General features: G+C 48.7%; 1 protein-coding gene across 1 annotated transcript in view; it reads right to left on the minus strand.

Moving 5' to 3' along the window:
- PRICKLE2 (prickle planar cell polarity protein 2) overlaps positions 1–23,421 on the minus strand; it is a 100,805-nt gene that overhangs the window by 24,559 nt on the left and 52,825 nt on the right. Inside the window, exon 3 of the mRNA XM_057375333.1 lies at positions 4,898–5,081. Within this exon, the coding sequence (XP_057231316.1) occupies positions 4,898–5,081 (184 nt within the window). The remainder of the gene's footprint in view (positions 1–4,897; positions 5,082–23,421) is intronic.

Raw genomic sequence — 23,421 nt, forward strand, 5'->3', positions numbered from 1 at the left:
CAGCCCCAGCCTTGAAATAAGAGCCGCTAACTGCCGGGCTATTTAGATACCGAGAGAGAGTTCACCGGAGAGGTGATGGACTCACGGCTACCTCAAAGTGAAACCGGAGAGCTTTTCAAAATGTGCTGAAATGAGGCTTTTGGGTAAAATACTCCAGCGTGCACGTGTGTAAGGGGCAAAATGAGAGGCAGCTGCAGCTCCTGGGAGCAGGGTACAGGAATAACAACAGCTCCTCAGCACCCTTAGCTTCCCATCCACCCTGCCCTGAAGATCAGGATCTGTCAGGAAGGTAGAGCCCTTCCTGGGCCTTTTGTCCTTCCTCCACCAGGTCATAAGTTAGCCTGTCTGCTCCCCATTACTGCACAGGTTTGGGGCACAGGGATGCTTTGGTCTGTGTTACTCCTTCCTCTCCACGTGCAAGACTTCAGCATCTTGAGGAGTGAAACAGTTGTGCTGAACTCAGAGAGCTCAAGAAAGGACGAAACGGAACAATGACCATGACACTCAGGCACAAGTGAGAAAAGCATCCCCCAGAGATGCCTGGCCCAGAAAATGTCCTTTCCACCTCACCAGAACGGTGAAAATCTTTATGTAAGGTGTAAATGCATGTTCAGTGTAGGTCCATCTCCTCTCYCCTTTCCTCACTTTGTGACCTGAACAGCAACTGATGAAACTTGGAGGTTTTATAACTCAAGCCCTTGCAACAGGTCTTGCGAAAGATCCAGAAGAGGGATTAATATGTATGTTAGCCCCTGAGTAAATTCCCTGTGACAGCTACAAGTTTCACACCACTGCAGAGCTCTTGAGGTCCAAGCTCTAGTGGCTGCCTTAGAGAAAAATGGTCCCCTGAACCTTCACGCTGCTAATTTTAGCTCAGATGAGATTTTCATAACTTTTTAAGGGACTCAACCAGAGCAACTGTGCTGACAACAAGAGAGAATTAAGTTCTTAGGGCACACGCAAGGTTCTCAAATGTTGGCATCCCAGAGCTGTACAAAAAGCCACACCGCAGCTGAAGTAGAGCCCTATCTTTTGTTTAATTTAAAATTTCTGCCCATAATCAGCTGCTCCTATTACTGAGACACAATAAAGACAGAAATCCTCAAATATCCCTTGTATTCAGAAATTCAAGCTGGCATGTTATAACCCCTCTGGATTTCTCCAAACCACAGGCCCAAGGAATTCAAGGCTGMACATTCACATGTATTTACACATGCCTTGCCTAAAAATGTGGAAAACACATCACAAAAGGACTCCTTTTTAAGCATCTGCCCTCAAACTCATGTCAAGGAGGATCAGCTGTCAGACTGCCAGCCTCAGCAGACAAACTGGCTCCCAAAGATACCTTCCTCCGGCTCTGCAGCCAGGCTCAGTCTGGGATTTTGCTTCAATGAGGACACACTTCTGTTGGTATTTCAAGGCTTTCACGCTTATTTCTTTATCCAACCATTGAACTACARGCAGAAAAAAGAGCATTTCTCAAAGCCCTTGTTCCCAACTTCTGTACAACAACCTCTGCCATTCCCTTCTGCATCCCCATCTTCCAGAAGAGAAATCTCTCTTTTGCCATAAGACAATTTCTCATTAAGGTCCAATCCAAGCGGGATTAGACCCCACAAAAGCCTCCTGGTCATCCTGTGAAGCTGATTGCTACAAGAAACCCTATTTCGTTATCACACTGTAATTTATGGAGCTCAGTCCTGGGTTTTTACCCTCGCTCCTCAGGCTGGCAGGCTGTCTGCGATCCTTACACCTCTGATGGTTTCACACCTCTTCCAATTTCCTGCCTGAATGCATTTGGAGACAGTTTATATCTACATCCTTGGGTCAAAGCTGGAACTTTGATAACTGCTCTTCCCCTTCTAATGGACAGGAGAGGGATCATAACCCTTCAGTTTGCGAGGCTGGACAAACCAAGCTCAAGTAGGCTCCTCAATAAAATAGTATTTCCAGTGTCCTTCCAGTTTATACCCCTCTTTCTTGAGCAGAGATGTCATACATTTCAGTTGGTTTTCCAKGTAAGTTTTTATCATACCTTAATGCAGGGTTGCTCTCATTTTCTATATTACAATCTTAATCCCTGTGTTATATTTATAAATATATTGCATTTATGGCTTTTAAGTAAAGCCCTTTGCAGTCTTACACTGATGAGCCATAACATAAGGGATAACTTCCAGCTCCACTCCTCATTGCAATGTTTGGATCAGCATCTGTGAACACAGGGCCAATGCYTTTTTTGCCTTCAGCAGTTGGCATTGAGTAACCAACACAATTTTCACAGGTTACAGGTASCCCAGACCAGCTGATGCCTGAGTTTGTGTCCAGAAATACAGCGAGACCTTATRGGTTTGAGTCTATTCCCCTGTAGAYGACAATAATTTGAGCTTTGGGTTGAAGAAACTCTCCAAATACTGAAATGACCTGTGAACTCTGCCAAAAAACGATGTCACRTTTGCAGGCCAGCTCCTCCCCACTGAAATCCCGTAAATTGCTGTGTTGAGTGAGACGTGAGCGCTGTCTCCCAAGCACAGCGAGGTAGGAAGGCTGCCGTCCAAGTATAATAAGAAAATTGCCTTAGCCTTTCAGGGGAACACTTACCTCCCCAGTTCATATGCTGCATAGAGATTTTAATAAAGTAGAATATTGCAGAAAAAGTTGTTTCATTTCATCTGCTTCACTTAAAAAAGTAAAAAAAAAAACCCAGTGAAATAGCAGAAGGCAGAGAAAAATTCCCTTCCTGCAAATGTGTATTTTCAGCCCAGCCTGACAGCGGTGCCCTCAGCCAGAGCAGAGCCCAGCAGCTCCTCCATGGCAGGCACAGCCTTGCAGAGGCTCCACATCATGTGCACAAACCTCACTAAAGGACCAGAAAGCAACACGTCTGCCTGTGCACTTACACTGCCCCAATGTGCTGCTGCAGAGGCATCTCCTACCCCCATGGGAGGTAAACGGCCCCTCCTGCACTGTGGGGCATCCCCAGCCATGGGACAACCATTCCATGATCCCATGAAATTCAGKACACTGCTCTTCACCCAGGGACAATCCCCAGCCCTGCACTGTGSCTCCTGCACAGCCCAGGGAAGTCACACCTCGCTTTTGTCACCTCAGTGGCTCATCTAACACGTGAAAAGCCATGAAAGAGCTGGCAGATGAGCTCTGCTGGACGGATTTCAGTGCCTGTCTCTGGCTCTGCTTACGCTGCTCTTCATCTCCATGGTGATTAGAGACAGGTCTGAAGTGGCAAATTTGCTGAAAGGCCCAGCCATGCAGACTGAGGAGCGTAACGAGAAAACGAGTGTTCGGATCGAGCAGCCCCATGACCTCTGCAAGAAATAGAGGCTGGAAGAACCTAGAAATACATTAACCTGGGTAATGTATGRGATGTCAGTAGCCACTGATAGTGATAATGGACTTCTATTTCCTCCTGAGCATCCCAAACTCCCTGATGTCACACTATTTATTAAAGAGCACCTGAGCGATCAAAGAAACACACAGGTCTCCCGGAATTATCACAACCATAYTGAAAATGAGTTTTAATCACTGTCCGTGCCTCGAAGTGCTCATTAGAGACATGCCTACCTGGGCAGGTGCCATTGTCACTAAATACCTGTATTTCCAGCCAAAGCTGCAGGAACACAGGGCAGCTCGGGCTCCAGAAGCTGCCGACACGCCTGGACAGAAAACAGCCATGAGAGCAGGTGGCACCAACTGGGGCACTGTCCCCAACAGGACCCCCAAACCCGACTGGTTCATGTCACTACAGCATGAAGGACCAGCAGAGCTGCTCCAGGACCATCTGCATTTCTCCACACACCACGTCCTGTACCTCCTGCGAGGCAAAAAGGGAGCCTCTGACATAAGGAAGATGACAGAAAACAAGGCTGCTGCCTGATTTGCACGCTTGGATGGCAYCGAATGAAACACACGGCGCTGTGGAGTTTCTGAGCCAGGCTTATAAAGATGAGGGAAAAAAAAAAAAAACAAGCCACCAAACAACTGGATTTTCTCTAATCAGACAGATAATATTTACAGCCTACGGGTGGTGCCAAAATATTTCAGGAAATGCCTAAGCCGGTCTGAATAAAAGCTCAGGAAAACACAGTATTTAAGGACAGCAACTCTAGCAGCAAGAATGAAAGCTTTCCACCCTCTGCCAGCCTCCTCACACAGTTTAAAATGATTGCCATATCATATCATACTGCAATTATCAAGGCTAAGCTCATTTTGCAATCTCCGCTGCAAATTAAGTTCTGAGTTGAACATATAAAAGACCAGCATAAAAATCAAAGGATTCATGTAAACTGCAAGGAGCAGAACCAAGGCACGCTGTGCACAGACAGCACACTGAGGTCTAATCCACCCCACTCAATCCTGCACCGAGAGACCTGAGCTTCATTTAAGCTACTCCTTCCAGTAAGGCATAAACACTATGCTTGAAAAACCCAAACCACAAAGCTTTTGGCCCGTTTTTCAGAGTAATCTACCAGCTTTGACTGTCTGCCCTGGACTTACCGCGGAGAGGACAGAACACAAGCACTGAGTCCCTGGGAAACGTTGGAGTTCCATCGCTTTTTTCCCAGTGAAATATTAGATACGTCTGTATCTTTTCCCTCGCACAACCACAACAAATCCCATCCTGGAGGTATTTTGTTTCCCCCCTCTCAATTACCAATTACATCCACAGACGCAGAAAACCACAGGTCCTGCAAGGACCACGTGTCTGTTTTGTCCTGTTTGTGCATTCAGACCAGACCTGTCTCTGCAAGTCTCTCAAGCACACCCAGAAACAGCCACGTGCAACAAGTGCTYGCACCCCTAGGAGAAAATTCAGGGRAACTATTTCCAAAGAACGTGCAAAACCAATTATTTTCTGGTAACTGGGTGGTGCCATCWTTACCTGCTCAGGCTTCAGGCCGGGGGGGACCCAGGCGTACTCCTCCAGGGCACAGCCCGARTCGTCGTCAGAAGTCGAATTCCTCTGGAAGTCAAACATGAGCTTCGTGACTGTCTTCTCCATCTCCAGAGGCATTACTGTTACGATGTGCTCTTCCTGGGAGCACTTACAGTGAAGGCAAATCTTCCTGCAARGAGAGGAAAGAGAAAAGGAGATGCCCCAGTGAGCAGCGCTTTAAATTAAAGAAAGCAATCCCAGCCAGTTGCTGGCCTGCAGAGACTGAACTCAACCCTTTCTTACACTCCAGCATTTTCTAACACAGGATCTGTCTCTCTTATGGGGAGGAAATAAAAGTCCATATTTGCTGTAACAACGCTTGGCAATCCATCTGAGTCAGACTGTCCAATGCTTGGGGATATGCAATAAAATGTCCCTTTACTRCACCCCAAAGAGTATTTCCAGGGGCCAGCACAGGCACAGGCTGTGCACCTGCCTGGTGGGGGCTGACATGCCAGCCAGAATTGCAGAGTCATTACCCAATTTAGAACAACTGAACACTTCACTAAAGTGGGAAATGGTGGATTGACTGGGAAGCTGTGAATGACAAGTCCCTTTAGCATGCTGATAGCATAAATTTGCTTATTAAAGTGGCATAAAAATTGATTACAGTCTGAACATATAAAGCTAAATTAAATTAAGGGAGGCTACAAAACCCACAGTCACACAGCAATGGAATCTCAACCACCCGGCTGGGTGGCACACACTGCAGCTCAGCAGCTCGGGGAGAAAGCACAAGAACTCAAAGAACAGCCCATAGGTTGCAATTCAACAGCCATTAGCTTAATTCACTGCAAACATCACTTATTCTCAACACTTCTTTAAAGGGGCTGCTCCTGCAGCTCATGGCCTGTGTCAGGTTTTCTTCACAGGCTTGAACCTGAACTTTTATCTGCAGGGCTGCAAGSACAGCACAGAATCAYAAAATGGTTTGGGTTGAAAGGGACCTTAAAGATCATTCAGTTCCAWCATCYCCTGCCAGGGRCAGGGACACCTTCCACTAGACCCAACTGCTCAGAGCTCYATCCAGCCTGGCCTTGAACACTTCAATGGATGGRACATCTACAAGTTCTCTGGGTAATCTGTGACAGGGCCTCACCCCTCTCAGAGTGAAGAATTCCTTCCTAATATCCAATCTAAACCTATTTTGTTCCAGTTTAAAGCCATTCCCCCTTGTCCTATCACTTTATGCCCTTGTAAAAAGTCCCTCTCCAGCAATCTGGCAGGCTCCTTGAGGTACTGAAAGGTCACCCCAGAGCTTTCTCCAGGCTGAATAATCCCAATTGTCTCAGCTTTTCCTCACAGGAMAGGTGTTCCATCCCTCCAATCATCRCACCCCTTCRCCAYGGTAACAGCAAAGGACAAACYTGGCTGAAAACACACCCCAACAAAGAAAAAGAGGTTAAAGGGAATGCTGATAAATTGGCTTCTATTTCTGAAAACTGAATGCTCTTTCACAGGCTGGGTCAATGGTATCTATTTTAAAACAACCACACAGGATTCTGAATTAATTTGCACTAATGAAGCACCACTGACTTCTGAGGAATGAGATAAGGTTTCACTTGGGTAGCAGAAGGGAGACATCTCAGAAATAATAAGGTACCACACAGAAAGCAAGGGAGCAGTTGCCACTGCAGGTTTCTGTGCTCKGAGGTAAAGCGAAGAAATTCAGAGGGAAGCAATAGTTAAACCCGGGGGCTGGAATTTTTAAACACCTTYCCTTCTCTCTCACTGCTGTGTACAAGCCAGCTAAGCATAGCAGTGCTCGGATCCAGCTTCAAGTCTAAATTTCCATTTGGCCATTACAGCACAAAAAATGCACTCTAGCAAAAGTCAAGAGGCTCCGTTAAGTCAAGCCAGGGAGATTTGCCAGATTTTCCCATTTCCTGCCTTTCATCAGATTTAAACCACACAGCAACCCCCACACACCCCAGCGTCTGGTTTGCGTCCAGTCGGGGAGTCTCGGCATCGCCTCTGGCTGTTTCCTTAAAAAATAATCAAGGTACCATTTCATGTGAATACTTTAATTAATCAGCTACCGTGGAAGGGCGTGGAAGGGGCACTCTGCCTTCAGCAAAGTCATTGGTATCGTTGCTGTTTCCATCTCATTTTACGCTACGATTAAAAGCAGCTCAATAGGCAACAAGATGTTAAGAATAATTCATAGATCCCCAGATTTGGCACTGGAGATAGTTATTCTAAGGGAGCTCAGGATTTAGCCAAATTTTGACTTTAGGGATATTGATCACGAGCTTCAAAAAGGGACAAACCCAAAAGTCTTCTGGGAGGATGAGCATTCCAACAGGGAAAAAGCCATCTCAGACTCCTTCCTCCTTCCCACTCCAGACACATCCCCTTCAGGAGATGGGAGATGGCAGGGAAGCATCAGAGGTTTTGGCTTTTAATGAATGAGATAAATCAGGACTTGTAATAACAAAGAATGAATAGGTGAGATGTATGATCAGTCAGACCTCAGAGGTCACTCCCACCCCTCCACACCACACAAGCCAGGAGCTTGAGGACTGGATTGGGTAGCTCATTTACCCCAGCCTCCCTCCTGCCCCATCCCAGGCAAGCGAGTACTGCCCGTGAGTGGCCTCCCCACTCAGAAAAGCAGAAGATGAAAACAACACATKCAGCTGTATACTCAGTAGTGATGTCCCCAAGCCAGGACAACTCTGCACCATTAAAACCTGACCATCTSCATGCCACCTCCCTGGGCAAACTGCACAAAAATCAACTTCTTGCCTCTGGGATATTCAGCTTTTTTTCCCCTCATTAAAAGCAGATGATTAACAGCTTTAATTACAATTTTCTTTACATTAGGATATGTTGTTTCATGGGAACAATACTGAGTGTCCTAGGAGTGTCTTTCCACTTCTGTGATCAGGTTTCCATGACTTCTTCACATAGGTCTCACTTACTCAACTTTATTTTATCATCTTCCAGCACACTATAATTAAAAATAAATCCCCATAGTAAAAATTTAATATCAAAATGTACATTTCAAATGTGAGATGAAATTGAAAAAAAAGCCAGTTTTCCCCTGCTGCCCTCGGTGCAGAGCAGCACAACGCGAGACGACGTACGAGTCAGTGCTCACCCGTGCCTGCAGTGACCACGGTGACAATGTGGGTGCCACTGCCATGGCAGAGAGCTGGTGGGTGCTGGAGAGGAGCAGGGCCAGCTGGCAGCCTGCCTGGCTGTTCCTCGTTAGTCAGCACCATGGGAAGCACGGCACAACCTGGAGATGCTCAGCACATGGCTGTRTCACACACCTTGCACAGCCAGGGTGCTGCAGCACGGGTGGGGGGCACCTCTTCCCAAAGGAAACCTCTCAGCTCGGCTTGGCTGAGCCTCMCCACCACCAAAACCTCAGCATCAACAACCCCTGCTGCCTGTGCAGCCCTGCAYGACTTCAGAAGAGCGCAGGCAGCTGGGTTTTTTAAAGCAAGAATAAATTAACACCGATCACTGTCTGGAAATCCCATCTYCATTCACGAGCCTTTCCATCCTGCTCTCATCCCAGGTCTGCAAGTTTGTCTCGGGGAAAAACCTGCCCTGGCGACTCAGAGACATCACCAGCACCAGGGAGGGAACAACGCAGCAAGGATGGCTGACAGCACGACTGGCTTTGGGCACGGAGGGTAAATAAAGGAGCTTTTAAGCAGCTGTAGCTCATGGGCAGGGGGGAGAGGGGAGCGGAGGCAGCCAGGCTGCTGCGGGAGGCACGGGCTGGGGAGCACCGGCGGGGCTGGGAGGCACCGAGCTGTGCACAGAGCTGTCCTGCGGCGGGGCCAGGGCGGCGGGAAGCAAATGGGGAGAAAAAAGAACATTTCCTGGTGTCAGATTTAGCTGGAAAGGAGCCTGCCTTGAATTGACTTCACATGGTACGARGCAGCAACGGCGCAAAAACAGACTGAAAAATTTCTTCTCCTCCAGGCCAGYGAAGTTACAAGATGGATGTGTTTTATTTTGCATTGGCTGCTTTTACGTGGTGCTCCCGGAACAAGTCCTCCTCAGAGACTTTAAGCCCATTCCTGATCCTATCCTTACCCACACCTTGGTGCCCGAGGAAGGTGCAAATAGATCCACCACCCCAAGCCAGCTCTTTTCGCTCAACACGGGGAATCTGAAGCAAACAGGACCCCACACACCAAGCAGAGAACCTGGCTTCCAAGCCCCTCTTTTTTGGGATGCAGAAGCGCACTCCCAGCTCCGGTCCACCTACGTAGATCCTGACACAAAACCAATTGACCCGAGAGGTCTCTGCGATGAGGCAGCCCCTTGTTGTACATCCCTGTTAGCAAAGCACAGCCTCTGCCATCTCTGGRGCCTCCCACAACCCTTTCATCTCAGCAATGGCACCGACAATAAGCTAAACCACGCTGAAAACACCAGTGCTGTGAGAGAGGCTCTGGAGAGAGGTGTGAGAGTGACCCCAGCTTTCTGAAGAGAAATGAGGTCTCCCTGCTGTGAAAARCCAGCAGACTCCAAATGGGGAAAGCACAAGCAGAGCAAAAAAGTCAAGAAGGAGAGATGGAGGGCAACCTGGCACCAAGGCAAAGGAGGTCCTTGCTAATGATGTGTCCAGCAAAGAAGAGAAAGAGCCAGGAGCAGCCTCTGTTGTCAGCTTCTGGGGTGGCACAGGCAGGATGGGGCTCTCTAGGATGCTGAGGGCAGCTCATCCCAGCCTGCAGGTGAAACTCCTGGCCACAGGGCTCTTCCAGTTTGGTGGATGTGCATGCACATCCTAATGCAGCAAACAGCAACAAGGCAAAGCCTGCCCAGGCTGGGATCCGCAGATATTCTGAGGAAGGGCAGCCCAAGAGCCCAACCCCTCCCGGCAACAGCAGGAATGAAGGCAGAGTTTAAAATTGTGGCAGAAATGTTAAAATTCCTCTCGGACAAAGAAGGAACTCGGTAAACAGCCCTTATCACCCAGCAGCGCTGCTTATCTCTGCTTCTCACTTGTTTCTTCTGGGATGGAAATAAATGGGCTGCRTCAGGGAGCAGCTCCGGCTCYAGACAAAGCGAGAAGCAGGAATGCCACGGCCGTGCAGGGCCATGAGATGCCTCTGCTGCGCTCCCTAAAACAGGATTTGCATGCAYTTGTGCCCACATTAACATGCAAGGTCTGGAATCCCTCAAAAAGCAATTGTCTGCTCTGCTGGTGGGGTGTGTAAGCGCAGACGGACAATTCCTTTCCCACTTGGCTCGAGACACACACAGCAGCCTCATCTCTTTCCAGCACCGTGCCATCATTCTGACTGCAATGAGGCTGTTGGGTCAGCCATCAGTCAGTAAATCACAAAATCCCAAAACTTCTAGGAAAAGGGARAGGCTCAGGATTTGGGGCAGCTCATATGACCCCTGAGTCTCTTAACAAGGGCATCTCAATAGCCTTGCCTGTTATCTCCTCCCCTCATTTGAGAGCTAATGAGGCACCTTCCCGTCCCAAACCAGCTCCAGCCATACAGACCCGTTTTTCCAGACCCCACAGGCAGGGCAAACATTTATCTAGATGGAAAAAGTCACTTCACTCTGTGAAGTCCAGAGTCTCCCCATTGGGAGAGCCCAGCAGCTCTTCTCCAGCACGGGGAAACTGAGGCAAGGAGCAACCACAAGCAGCACCCAGCTGTGGCTTCCCCACAGATACCCTAAACAACAGAGGGGTCCCATTCTTTAGTGCTCAAAACAGACAGCTCAGGCTGAGGTTCTGCCTCTTTCTCCAACGTGTCTAACACAATATTTGAACCAAATTGTCCCAGTAGCCCCATCCTGCTGCTGCCCGTGGCCTCAGGTCCTGTGGATCTCAGTGACAAAGGGGCATCTCTCCAGACAAAACATGTCTGCAACTTCCCAGCTCTTCCAATCACTGCAGCTGATAAAAACCCAACCTAACAGCGGGAATGAACTGCAAAGACTCTGTGATAGCTGGGTTGAAAAGGAAGCTGAGCAAAAGCTTTTACCTGYCCAGYTGTGCTGCAGGAGGAGGATGAGGTGAATTAGACACTCGTACCTACAACAGCAGGAATTCAAAGTCTAAGGACAAGGTGCCCTTGGTGGCCTGCAAGGACAGTCAAGGGATGCCAACACTCACCTGACACAACATGCTGTGGGAACAGCTGGCTTGAGAGATCAACATCAGGTGGTAGCAACAGAGCTGGCAGAGCAGTAATGCCAGGAAACCAAGGAAGATAGAAATAATCCCATAATAAAGTGTTACATCCCACAGATGCAAGTCCCCCAGATCTCAAAGGCCACAGGAAGAGCACGTGTAGCCACCCATCTCCATAAATGTCTGCAGTGGGTGGGGAAAGGATGAGAGGATGGAAGAGTTGCAAACCAGACCCTTCTCCATCTTCCCCATCCGTCTTCTCTCATCCCCTCACTTGATTTGTTCAAGGCAAATCACTTCCCAGCGTTGTTTTATTTGTAGTTCCCTCTTGACCCCTRCAGTGCCCACAGCAGCAGTTGTGAAGGTATCCAGGACCCCACTGAAGCTTTTATGACAAAGSCCATTTCCACTCCTGGAAAAATTCTCCTCTCTGGCTAACGTTGTCCATGCTTGGCMTCAGGCTGGAGACTAATTTTATTTTTAAGACTCATCGTTTACCAATGCAAAAACCATTCTTGCTTAATTAAGAAAAARAATAAAGAAAGAACTATCCCCAGTAYTGCCAGTTGCAGCCAAATATGAGCAAAAGCAGCCTCTGAGGAWTTTCCAGTTGCTCTGTTTTTATCCTGAATCAGGACCATCTCTTTCAGAAGCAGGTAGAACATCTGCCCGTGGGTTCCTACTGCCCTGTCCCTAAACTCCTGCTTCCTTGAGGCACGGCCTGGGGCAGCCTCCAGGCTGCTCCCAATCCTGTTATCTGCAGTGTTGGGCACAACACACTAGAGGAGACCAAGAAATTAGGACAAARCACAACACAGTGCACAAACTCCCCGAATTCCTCATCTGATCCGTCTGGTGCCCTCTCAGACAAACAAGGAATCACTCAACCCCAGACCAAAGTAACACCCCAGGACGAGAAAGGAAACATGGACCAACCTTTCCAGCCTGTGGCTAAAGCCAGTGGGGAGCTGGGGTGCACCACTGGCCATACTGGGGAGCYCAGGTGCATCCCAGGGCTCTGCAGTGAACACAGACCCCTGCTTGGGCTCCAGTTTCTCCTTGGAAGAGCCCCAGGGTGTTGAAACACCCTCTTGACCTGAACYACACTGCCAGGCTGCTCCCATGAGCCGCAACCCCTGACACCAACTGTGAAAATTCTGATGCATAAAGATGAGATGGTTAAATTAAAGGATATTAATAACTCGGCGGCTCTCAGAACTCTCCACTTGGTGCTCTCAGGATATTTTGCAGAAGATTTAATATTTTTTTTTCATAATAGAGGTCAGACAGAAGTGGGCAAAGTGCTACACCCCTGTGAGCTGCAGATCAAGCAAAGGGGGAAGAAAGAAGAGGCAGAAGAAGCTGCAGTGAGCCCCAGCCTGTTGCCCAGCCATGCTACCAGGAGAAAAGGCATCCAACAGGCTGCTCCCTCACATCCAAGATGACTGAGGCAGCCTGCCAGCTCACAGGCTTACCGCTACTCTCAGCATATTTATGTTAGGGTTGGTTTTTTTCCCCTTAAAGGTCCAGCTCTTAGCCTACAGAAACAATAAAAACCGCATATTTTTCCCCRGTCATGGAGAAGAAATGCAAACCACTAGTTTCCAAGTTGAAGAGAAGAACAGGCTCAGCARCAGCAGTAATGAGCCTGAAGCTGGTGAGCAAACAATGCTGAAGCCAAGCTCATAATTATGAAAGGCAGAACAAGGTACAGGATGGGCAGATGCAGGGGCTGTGGACATCCAAGAGGTTTTAGTGTCCCCCATGGCAGGACAACTRAAATCCCAAGGATCCCAGAGACCCCTGGCTGATGCTGATGGGAATGGTGTAGGGGAAGTCTCAGGGGAGCAGGCAAAGCAGAGTCCTGAGAGACTCTCCCTCTGGGCTCCCCATCCAAGAGCCAATATGGGTATGGGTGACAAAGCCCTGCCCTACCCTGAGGGTTATCTTGTCAGATTTTAATGATACCATTGGATGACTTTTCAGCCTAACCAGATGGAGAGCTGCATCAAAGGGGGTTCTTTCTGCTTTGTTCTTAACTGAACTGAGAAAATTCCGAGCCTGAGGTTCTGGCACCCTGGGTACAAACCCAGCTCTCCACTGAGAAAACTGTCTCTGTTCAGTATACGGATCTTCACTGTTTTCTCAAGTTTGAATAACCCTGGGCTCTCCACAGGCAGTATTTATCTTCCTGCCCCTCTCTTCTCCCCATGCCATGCCATGCCATGCCATGCCATGCCACGCCACGCCACGCCACGCCACCCCACCCCACCCCATCCCATCCCATCCCACCCCATCCCAATCCAATCACTCCAAACTGGCCAAGCTAAGTGGGTTCCCAGTGACCTGCCCCAGGGCTGTACGTGCTATTTTAAGGGCCTTCACCAGTTTGCATTTGCAGCATGACAAACAGAAACCACGGGAAGCAGTAAACATGCTGCAATCCAAACATCTYCCAGACCATACGTCCTGAAGGAAAAAAAAGCCTGGCTGGGAGGCAAAAGGCTCAGAAGCAGGATGAGCTAGGCTGTAAATGGTCATGATTTCCAAAGTTAAGGCTCAGACAGTGTCCCCTGAGACAGGCAGTGCTGACCTGCTTGCGAAAGCAAACCCTGCCAGCCTGATCCGTGCCTGTGCGGGCTGAGCCTGCCCGGCTGCCAACAGCAAATGCGCAAGGCTGGGGCATTCTGCTAAGCCGGGTCTGGCTGTCAGAAAACACACAACGGGAGCAGATTAAAATACGGAGCAAAATATAATCTTGTTAGCTGCAGACAGTTTTACTTTACAAATCTTTATCGCGGGCTCAAGCCGGCACCCTTATAAACACAAGGCAGCGATGCGAGACGTGTAAGTGCTCCCACAGCAGGCGACATAATCGCCAAATGAAAATAAGGCAGATAAGTTACAAGATAAGAGAGCTAGAACTGAAAGGATGACACTGCATCTGGTGCAAATAATTATTTTGGCATTATTCTGTCCAGCGCTAATCCTCCACTCCTCTAAAAGATTCAATCACTGTTTGGCACTGCCAAGGAATCATGGCTAGAAAACAAAGAGTAACTGGATTAAAATCTTTCCACGGTCATAGGTCACGTCTGTGTCACATCTGCTTAAAATGTTCCTTCAAGGGACAAGAAAAATAAAGGAAATTGGACTTGAAAAGATTGCACTGGAAAACATAACCCCCAGGTTGCAGCTCTAGGTTGGCTTGCAGTTTGCCATTCTGGCATGAACAAGAAGGGCTTAGAAAGATTATTACTTTAAAACTTTCTATTCTCAGGAAGGCAAAACCAMCACAATAAACATCTGAACAGCAACGTCCTCATTCACAGCCCCAGCCAGCATGCAGTCTGCTCAGAAAATGTGCAGAGAACYCGGGCTTCTGGRGCTGCATTTACCRGAGCAATACAATTAACACCRAAAAATGAGGATTTTTTAACTCCTGTYAGAGCCAGCTGAGCCTTCCTGATTATTGTTAAAACGAAAGTCCACTACGAAGGCATCAGCGTTTCTCCCTGACGTCCTGCAGCTGTAGAAATGCAATTTAACAATTAACCTTTTACATCCATAAACACAGGGAACAGCAAAGGCTGGGAAAACAGCGCAGCCAGCCCCTCACAGCTCGCCAAGCTTTGCTCAGGCACACCGAGCAAAGTTAGCAGGCAGCTGCGTGCATCCACTGAACGATCTTTATTCCTCCCCCTCCTCCCTTCTACTTTCTATCCCCCCTAAAAATCCCTGACAAATTTAAAGTCGCTGGCCAAAGGCAGCTGCTTACCTGTTCCTAGCGCGGCAGGAGAGAATCTCTGGTGTTGGCCAGCTGTCCTAGCTGTGCCCGGTGCCTCTGGGCTGCTCGCAGGACCAGCCGGAGCACCGCAGTGCCATAAAGCATCCCTCGCTCCCGGCTGTGCCCGGCGCCAGCGAGGTTTTGTCGGAGCCTTTCAGAGCCGGCACGAACCGAGCGCTCCGCGTTCCCGAAGGAAACCTGCCCTGGAAAAACGGGCCATTCCTGCCCCGCGCCCGAAGCGYTCGCCTCAATCGCCTGGCTCTGAAATCCGGCTCCGGAGGGTGCCTCCCTCCTCTCCGCTCCCAATCCGCACGAACCCGGCAGCTCCCCCCTGCAGCCTGCCTTTCACTGAGTGAGTGACCCTCGGAGGTGGCGAGAGGATGTCCAATTTGCTCGCCGAGCGCAAGGCATTAACGAGGAGCGATGCAGCCCGGCGAGAATAATTGGCGGCGCGGGAGCGGCGCGGGGCTCGGCTGTTGCATTGCTCTCCTCTCCTGCATGTTAATGAGCAATGATGTCAGCAAGCCAAAGTCACCGCATCCCACCCGGACCGGCGGCCCGGCCACCCGCCCCTTTATTTACATGGAAATCAGCCCTCTCTCGCAAATCAATAAATCCTGTAGGCTGCTTAGGCAATGGGAGAGAGGGGGAAAAAAATACCCTCCTCTCTCGCTTGCGTGTTTCAAAGAGTTGGCTCCACACCAGCAGCCCAAATTGAATGGTGTGAAGACACTAATTATCYTTCCCTTCTTGTTTGATGCTGACCGAACCTCAACTTGCTGTCAAACTTCAGGCACCGCTTCTTAGGTACGCGGGCTATTAGCGCAATGAKCCGCTGGCTCCGAGCAGCGTATCATTTTTCTCCTGGCTTTCAATGCCCTCTTAATTATTTTCCACAGTCGTTTGCTATGATTCCCTACAGGTTTTTAGACGCAGCGTGTTTGTCACCAGCAGGGCTAAATATTCCGGGAAATACAAATTATTAGCGTGGCWTTTTGGTCACCGCATATTTTAATAAATTTCCTCTCATAGGGCCACGACAGATGAACGATTCACACCTTTTTTATGTGTGTCTCAGGTGAGTACTTCGAGCGCCAGGAATACACCACCTCCACAGGGATGCTAAGCCTCTTTCCCCTGTGTTTCCTTCCCCTCGGAAAAGAAAACGCAGAGAAGCAGCTAYGCTGCCAAATCTTGTCTGCTGCTCCTAAAGCCCGTTGCTTGGGAATTTGGTGGTCAAAAAATTCGAGTCAACTGGAGGACAGCACACTTCTCAGTTTTTGCATTTGCAAAAAGTGAGTGAAATTYGAAAAACTAGTTTCTGTGGACTTCAAAAAAAAACCCACAGAAAGCAAATAAAACTCTCCCAACACACAGTGCTTCTTGTTGAGGAATACACCCTGGTTCAGRTAGGTGGGCTTCAAAGATGCAGATTGGGATGGAGATTAAAATGAAYTTTAAACTCTGGGTGGAACCCTGAGACAAGAGGCCGTGAACTGCCAAYCTTTGGGATAACAAAGGACATGAAGATTGGAGATGCCAGTCAGGTGGACGTGACAGGGAGAGGGAAGCAGGAGTTAAAGACTCAGGTAGACTCACACTTGGATAGACTGAGGGGATAAAAGCTCAGGAGTTCYTTTCTTGGAGGGTCCTCCTCGGAGGCACCATCTCAGGCTACTTCTGTGTTGCTGCTCYGGGAATGAATGACTTTATGGAACAGGACATCTGAGACACGGCTTTGGGAAACCTGGGGCCGAACCAGTGAGGAAATCTGGTGGGGCCATGAGTGGGGTGCATGGGGAACCCAAACAGGGCTCCTGCTGGCTCAGTGGAGCCACCACCGTGAAGGGACTTTGGTCCCAGAAGTCAAAGTCTCTGGCCTTGGGATGTGACTGACAGAGAGTCTTGTGAATGGTCAGAGTGGGAAGTTTCCTTAATATTCTGTTGCACATTCCTGACTTTTGAGGCCTGACTCCAGATTTCAGAGCCCTYGATTTTGGCAATATTAGCTATGTTTACAGAACACAGAAGGATGCAGAAACTACAGCTGTGAGTCTTTCTGCAGCCTCAAATGCTTTAAATTATTATTATTAAGGCTCATAAATTAGGTTTAATTACATGGAATTATACTCAAAATCTCAAGAGTGACATCTTCAGCTGGGACAAACCAGCCCAGCTCCCACTCAGAGCCTCCCCAAGTTACTCAGCCAAGTGGGACAAACCAAGAATGTGCAGAGATCTGAACTGCCTTTTTTTTTTTTCGTTTAAATTAAGTCTGAGCAGCAAGCTCAAGAGCTGAGCACTGACTTACTGCATCCAGCCAAATCAGACCTTCCTTTCATGAAGGAAGGGCTTCTACTGGAGATAGCTGAAGTGTTGAGGATGGTCTCCTTCACCTCTTTCAACTACAAAGAGCAACAGAATTGTAGGAAAAACCTTCCCTGATCCTTCACCTTCCTAAACTGGCCCATTTTGCCCCTTCCAGCCTGAATCAGCTCTGCAGGCAGGCTGCCAGCTTGCCTCTCYATGGTTAACATGCCACGGCCCCAAGATGATTTACTTTTCCTCTTAAAYTCAGAACATGTTGATTACAACACAAAGGAAATGAGACAAGACTGAATTGGGCAAAAGCAAATAAAGAAGCCTGCTTATAAAATGATAATGTTGAGCAGAAATGCTGTAGAGCAGAAATTACCCRTGTTCCCTGGAAACATATCGCCAAAAGCACGCAGCAGTGACTTGGGGCTGCAACTGGCACAAGGAACACGTCCTGCTCTGTAGGGCACGTTTTGAAAGGGCTAATTTTCACCCAGCACACGAGTAAAAAATGTCTGACTTTATCTGCATTAACTTTCAAGGAGGAAAGGCCCTTTAGCTGCAAATCCTCTAGAGCAAAGTCTCTATTCCCACTCCAAGTGTTGAGGAGCAGGACAGTGAGCTGGTCTCACCCTCGGGGGAAAGGCTGGCAGGGCACGAGTGCCCAACCCCACATTTCTTGCACAACATCCTCTGTGCAACAATCCACAGCAGCTTCGATCACCCCACACCACCTGACACGATCCCACCCCGGGGCACGTGGCAGTGTCATCCCCACATGTCCCCAACCATTTTAAAGGTGAGCTCTGCTTGGCTTTCTCAGCCAACTGATCGTCCCCACAAAAGGATCGCACCAGGGACTGCAAACTTTTCACTGTAAGTTCATCCAGAAAGATAAAATGGGAGAGAGAATCACACAAGCTGAAGTAAAAGATCAGTAAAAGACCAATGTCTGTAACGCTTCAGCTGCAGGGCTAGCTGCGAGCAGGAGAGCTTTGTGTCTCCAAACAGCGTCAATGATCGTCATTGCTCCTGACAGACTTCTTGTTCCAATACCTGCAAATCTAAATATCCACAAAATCCAACCAACGGCCTCTTCTGAGACAAGAAATCAGATTAGAAGCTGCCACGTTTGGACACACAACTGTCTCAGGGAAATGGAAATGAGCCCTTCCYGCTTTGAAAGCTGCCGGTTCGCTGGCAATTGCTCCATATTACCGTTACCTACTGCGAGGCTTGTGAAAAGGTCATGTGTTGGAATAACTCCAGAAGGCACACAAGATTTCTTGACGGATTCTGCACATTATGCAGGTGAAATGGGTGTTTCATTAGGCAGCAAGGAGAATACTGAGCCGGTGGAGCACATTATCAAAGGTTAGGTGAAGGACTTGCACCATTACAAGGATGGATGCTGACAACTGCCAGCAATGAAGCAAACGAGCAGAAGTAAAAAAGCCACTAAAATAAAGAAAGATCAAGAGCAGGAAGCCCCTGCTTCAATGCAGGGGTGTGAGATGGACAGCTCTGCTTGTAAATGTAGCACCATCTCTCTTCCCTTTGTTGCCAGTTTTAATGATGAAGAGCCAAACCCAGTCAACTCTAAACTTTCTGCCATTTGCACAAGCCCATACCTACGGCTAATTTAACAAATCATTGCAAGAGCCCGTGTTTCATAACTGCTGTGCTTTATCACCTTGATGTATTGATTGTCTGTCAATCAATAGGGCTCCATGTGACAATGTTGACTCTCCTGATGACAATGGGCAGCACGGCACGGCCACGCGCAGCGACAGCAGACTGCTGTCCTCAAGGTCACCGGGCTACTAACCTGATGAATGTCAGATCAAGTTGCCTTTCTGAATTATTCAGTGATCATCCTCTGTTCTGCAGCATGCCAGGGCACTGCACAGCACTGTTACCTCAGGATGCCAAAAGAGGCTTCAGACTCTGCCACCCCAAAACGCTGCCCACAGGGACACAGAACATCCGGGACCAGGGGGATGACAGGTCCCCACCACCACCACCAAGCCCATCCTGGCTCACAGCCACAGGCAAAATAACAGATTTATTTCCCATTGCTCTTTCTGACCACAGAAATGCAGAATTGGATACTACAGAGGTTTTTTTCTGCTCCGTTCCCACACTCACCCTGTAATTTACAGAGCAATCTCCACTGGCAGAGCCAGTGCTTCCACCCCAGTGCCAGCATAAAATGAGCCCAGTGTGGTCCCTGGGCACAAGGCAGTGATTAGCAGCAGAATGACAGGCTGGAGAGGGCACAGCTTTGCAAACACTGGATGGGAAAGGCRAAGTGACTGCAAAAAGCTGTTGGTGACAGGGAAGGGAAATGACCCTACGTGGCAGGGCACAGCCCCACTCTGCCCAGCCAAATGCCTGGCTCTTCAGGAGACACACAGGGATGTGCCCACAGTRTGGGGAAAGCTCCTCAGAGAATATGAGTCATGGAATACAGGTCAGGGACTTAAATAAGGGTGAGCTTCCTTTTCTCTTTATTCTTTTTAAGCAAGGCAGCAAATGCTTCCCCACAGCTATTGACGATAGAAGCAGGGATGTCTCATCTTGAGGAAAAATGGGATAGACAGAGAGGCRAAGAGACCAACATCAGATGCAGATCATTAATCCCAAAACTTGGCCTTCTCCACTTTTCCTCAGGGCTGCCATTTGTACCTTCACRCGGCTGCTGCCTGAGACCAACCGAGACAGAGCCGCTCCTCCTGCTGTCACCGCTGCTGCCTCGCACTCGCTTTTGGCAGAGCCATGGGTACGGATCTGCACTGTCGGTCTGCAAGGAGGAATTTAGTTTTTAAAACACCACCGAGCCCAGCAGCAGCTGACGCAGAAAGGGAGGTACAGCCCATACGCACTGCGGCTGATTTTAGAGACAATTTTCTGTATTTCCGCACAGCTCACCCAGTGAGACAGGCCTGACCATGGCTGGAACCCCCTGGAGCATGGCCAGAGCTGGACACTGAGGTGTGGCCATGAGCTCATGCTGTGCTGCTCATGTCCTCTGGCAGCACTGAACCCCACAAATGCAGGGATGACGCCTCAGGGCATCCAGAGCACTCCTGAGCATCACTGCCCTGCACCTCAACCGCCTCCGTGTCACGGCACCCCAAAATGACCCTCACCCACCCCAGCACTGCACACCCTGGTGTGACACAGAGCACACCAATAGAGCTTCATCAATCACTACCTCTTCCTCTTTCTCTCTCTTTTTTTTTAATCACCTTAATGCAAGAAGCTTTAGAGAGCTTAACACAATAAGGCTTTCATAGCCTCCAGCTTCCACGCGGCACTAATATGTTTTTTACTTTTATATGTTGAAATCAAATTTGTAACTGAATGTGAACAATCCAGATGCTCCTGTGGTTTTCTTCCCTTTGCTAGCCTGATAGGCTTCTCATCTGAAGACTTTTWAATAGTGTCCTTTAATGATGTCTACAAAAGCCTCATTAAAGCACTCCATTGTAATTTAAGCTAAATAAACYCAACACAGTTATTTTTGTAATCGTGTATTTTTCTTGGGGCCTTTCCACAAACAATAAAGCATTCACTGAAAATATGTTACAAAGGAAACGCATAAATCTTCAGCTTATCTGGTAGTATGTTTTCCAAAGATCTAAACCTTTGATCAGCAACAAATTAATTTTCCATTTATACAAAATAGGAGATGTATTTTCAGGATAACCAACTAACCCTGCAAGTCTGCACTGACATGTGCCTTGGCAGCAGCTCAGGACTCCCTTGCTGCCGCCCTTCTTGCTGCCTGACACTGTCAGGGTCGCTGTCACATCAGATGATTTTTATTTTATTTTTTGGCTTCAAACCTGTCTAACAGGGTGTTTCGGGTCAGTGGTTAYGTCCTAAGGATTCTTGTCTTAAGTCACTGAGCTCCTCTCTGCAGCAGCCATGCACTGCCTGGTCCCAATACCAAGGCTGTGAATCCCCCAGGAATCTGGGGCTGGACCATCTCCATGCTCAGAGGCGAGTCTTGAGCCAGCCCAGTCTTGGACAGGYGACACAAGCCTGGTTTTCACCTCCTTAAACCAGACTGTGCACATCTTTCCTGGCTGCCAGCGGGATTTCTGGGCTTTCCCTGCCCTGGCTGGCACCACATGGGCCCCTGCTTCCAGTCAGGTGCCACAGGCAGGTCCCAGGGCTGCACAAACCTCTGGCCAAACTCTCCTGACACCACCAAAGGTCTGAGATGACACGCTTCTACTCCCACCCGAGACACAACTGCATGCTCTTTGCCCACTGAGAGAAAAGACCTGTTTGCTGCTTGTACCCAAACTGCATCAAATGCACAGGGAGGTGGAAAATTCAGCAYATTTTTAGATCCAGACAATTCTCTTGTAACATGTCAAGGAGGAAATCATGCACCTTGGGTCATTGGGAATAAAAAGGGGCTTTCACAATGTCTCCAAGTTTGCTCGAAGTCTTAAATTTCCCAATGTATCTGCAGACATGGGGAAATCAGACATGGTCAGGAATGCATCTGGCTCCTCACCTCCCAGCTGACCAGTGCGAAGAAAAGGTTTTTCCWTTCATACCTGAGAGCAAGAAGTGGCCCCTGGATGACATAAAACCATAGTGCCAGCAAATGGACTGGCACGTGCTGTTTCAGTACACCCCAACTCCACAAGACTTCGACCATCCAAYCAATCCTAACCCTAAACCCTTGATTTAAAAAAAACCTCCTCCAAAACATAGAAAACAATAAAATTATGAAAAGTAGCATCTCTATTTCAGCTTGGGCAGTTTCCCAGACCCAGCCCTCTTAGGACCAYGGCCCAGTGCCCTTCCTGGAATGCAGAGAGGGTCATCCTGTCTTAGGATGGCRAGGTTCCCAGCCTGGCTGTCCCACTGGTTGAGACTGGATGGAGCTCCAGTGTCCTCCAGACAGCCTGGCACTGCACACACATGACARGAGATGTTTGCTATTCTTCCCTTTGTTTTAATTAGCAATAACAAGTTGTTATCGTGGCTTGACATTTGTTCATACTTAGGAATAAATTGCTTCCTTGAATGATACGCTGAGATTACAACRGGCTTTCTGTGTTTGTGTTGGTTTTAGTAGCTCGTAACAAACCATGAAATTCATTGCTCTTGCCACAAGCACCCACGAGATGTGCCAACCAGGGTGTGATTTATACRCAGCTCAACTCATGGAAATTAAAAGGTTTTAATGTTGCCTGCAAGAAGTCCAGGGTTTAAAATGTTATACAGCTGAATTACAGGAGAAGAGAATCCCAGATGCAAGCCACTGCATTGTTTTATCTGCCTAAGGACTCAACATAAAAGTCAGGGTAAAAATAATTCACTAAATATTAATTAAGTGTATAATTGGGACAGCCTTTTTGCGATAAGCCTTCTGGCCTGCRAGTTACTTCATTCTCATCTGTTTTTAACTGCTTGGAAGCTATTAAAAGGATGGTGTTTAACAGCAAAACTTCTCTGCTACCATAAAATTYGTCAAAGCATTCTCTCTGAAAGGAATCACTAGAGAACAGCCTGCGCCTCACCACCATTAATGGGAACGGGCTGTCAGTCATACTCCAGTTCCATTTCTCCATGCCGTGTCAAGCCGTGTACATCAAACCCAATACACAAATCGCCAGCTCCATCAAGATCATTAGAGCCGCTCAGCCCGTCAGGGAAAGGTCAGCGCRTCGCTGCCTGCTCCAAACACAGCATCAATCACAGCCTCATCAAAGGCAGCCACGACGGCGGGAGCGTGCCGCCATAAACCCGCAGCCCTTACTCCTGCAGCAGCCTGTCACCCCCTAAACCTTCTTCTCTTCTTGCAGAGCACGGCCAGGCTTTTATCTTATCGTCATCTATGGGAAATGTGACTGTATGGTCTGCTCTGGGAGCAGGGGGATCAGGACCTGCAGGGAGGGATTGAGACCGAATCAGGACAGGGCTGGCCAGGAGCGTGGCCACTAAATCCTTCACGGGCCCCTCCTCCATGGGATCCCTGCCTGTTCCCACTCCCCTGGATGGGTCCAGTGCAGGTGGTGCAGCAATCCCTGCTCACTGTGCCAGACCCAGACCCACACAGCCACTGACAGTCCTAGGGAAGGCTCAAAGCCATTCTGGAGGATTCTGGTCCTTTCCATCGCAGCCACACCGAGGCATGGTTTGCAGAGACCCCATCACCCTGCCAGGCTGCTGCTGGCCTTCCACTAGCCAGAGCCTCAGCCTTGGGGCCCCAGCTTG

The sequence above is a fragment of the Malurus melanocephalus genome, unplaced genomic scaffold (genome assembly GCF_030028575.1).
Source record: "Malurus melanocephalus ecotype Western Australia unplaced genomic scaffold, MMel_1.1 scaffold_245, whole genome shotgun sequence".
NCBI lineage: Eukaryota > Metazoa > Chordata > Aves > Passeriformes > Maluridae > Malurus > Malurus melanocephalus.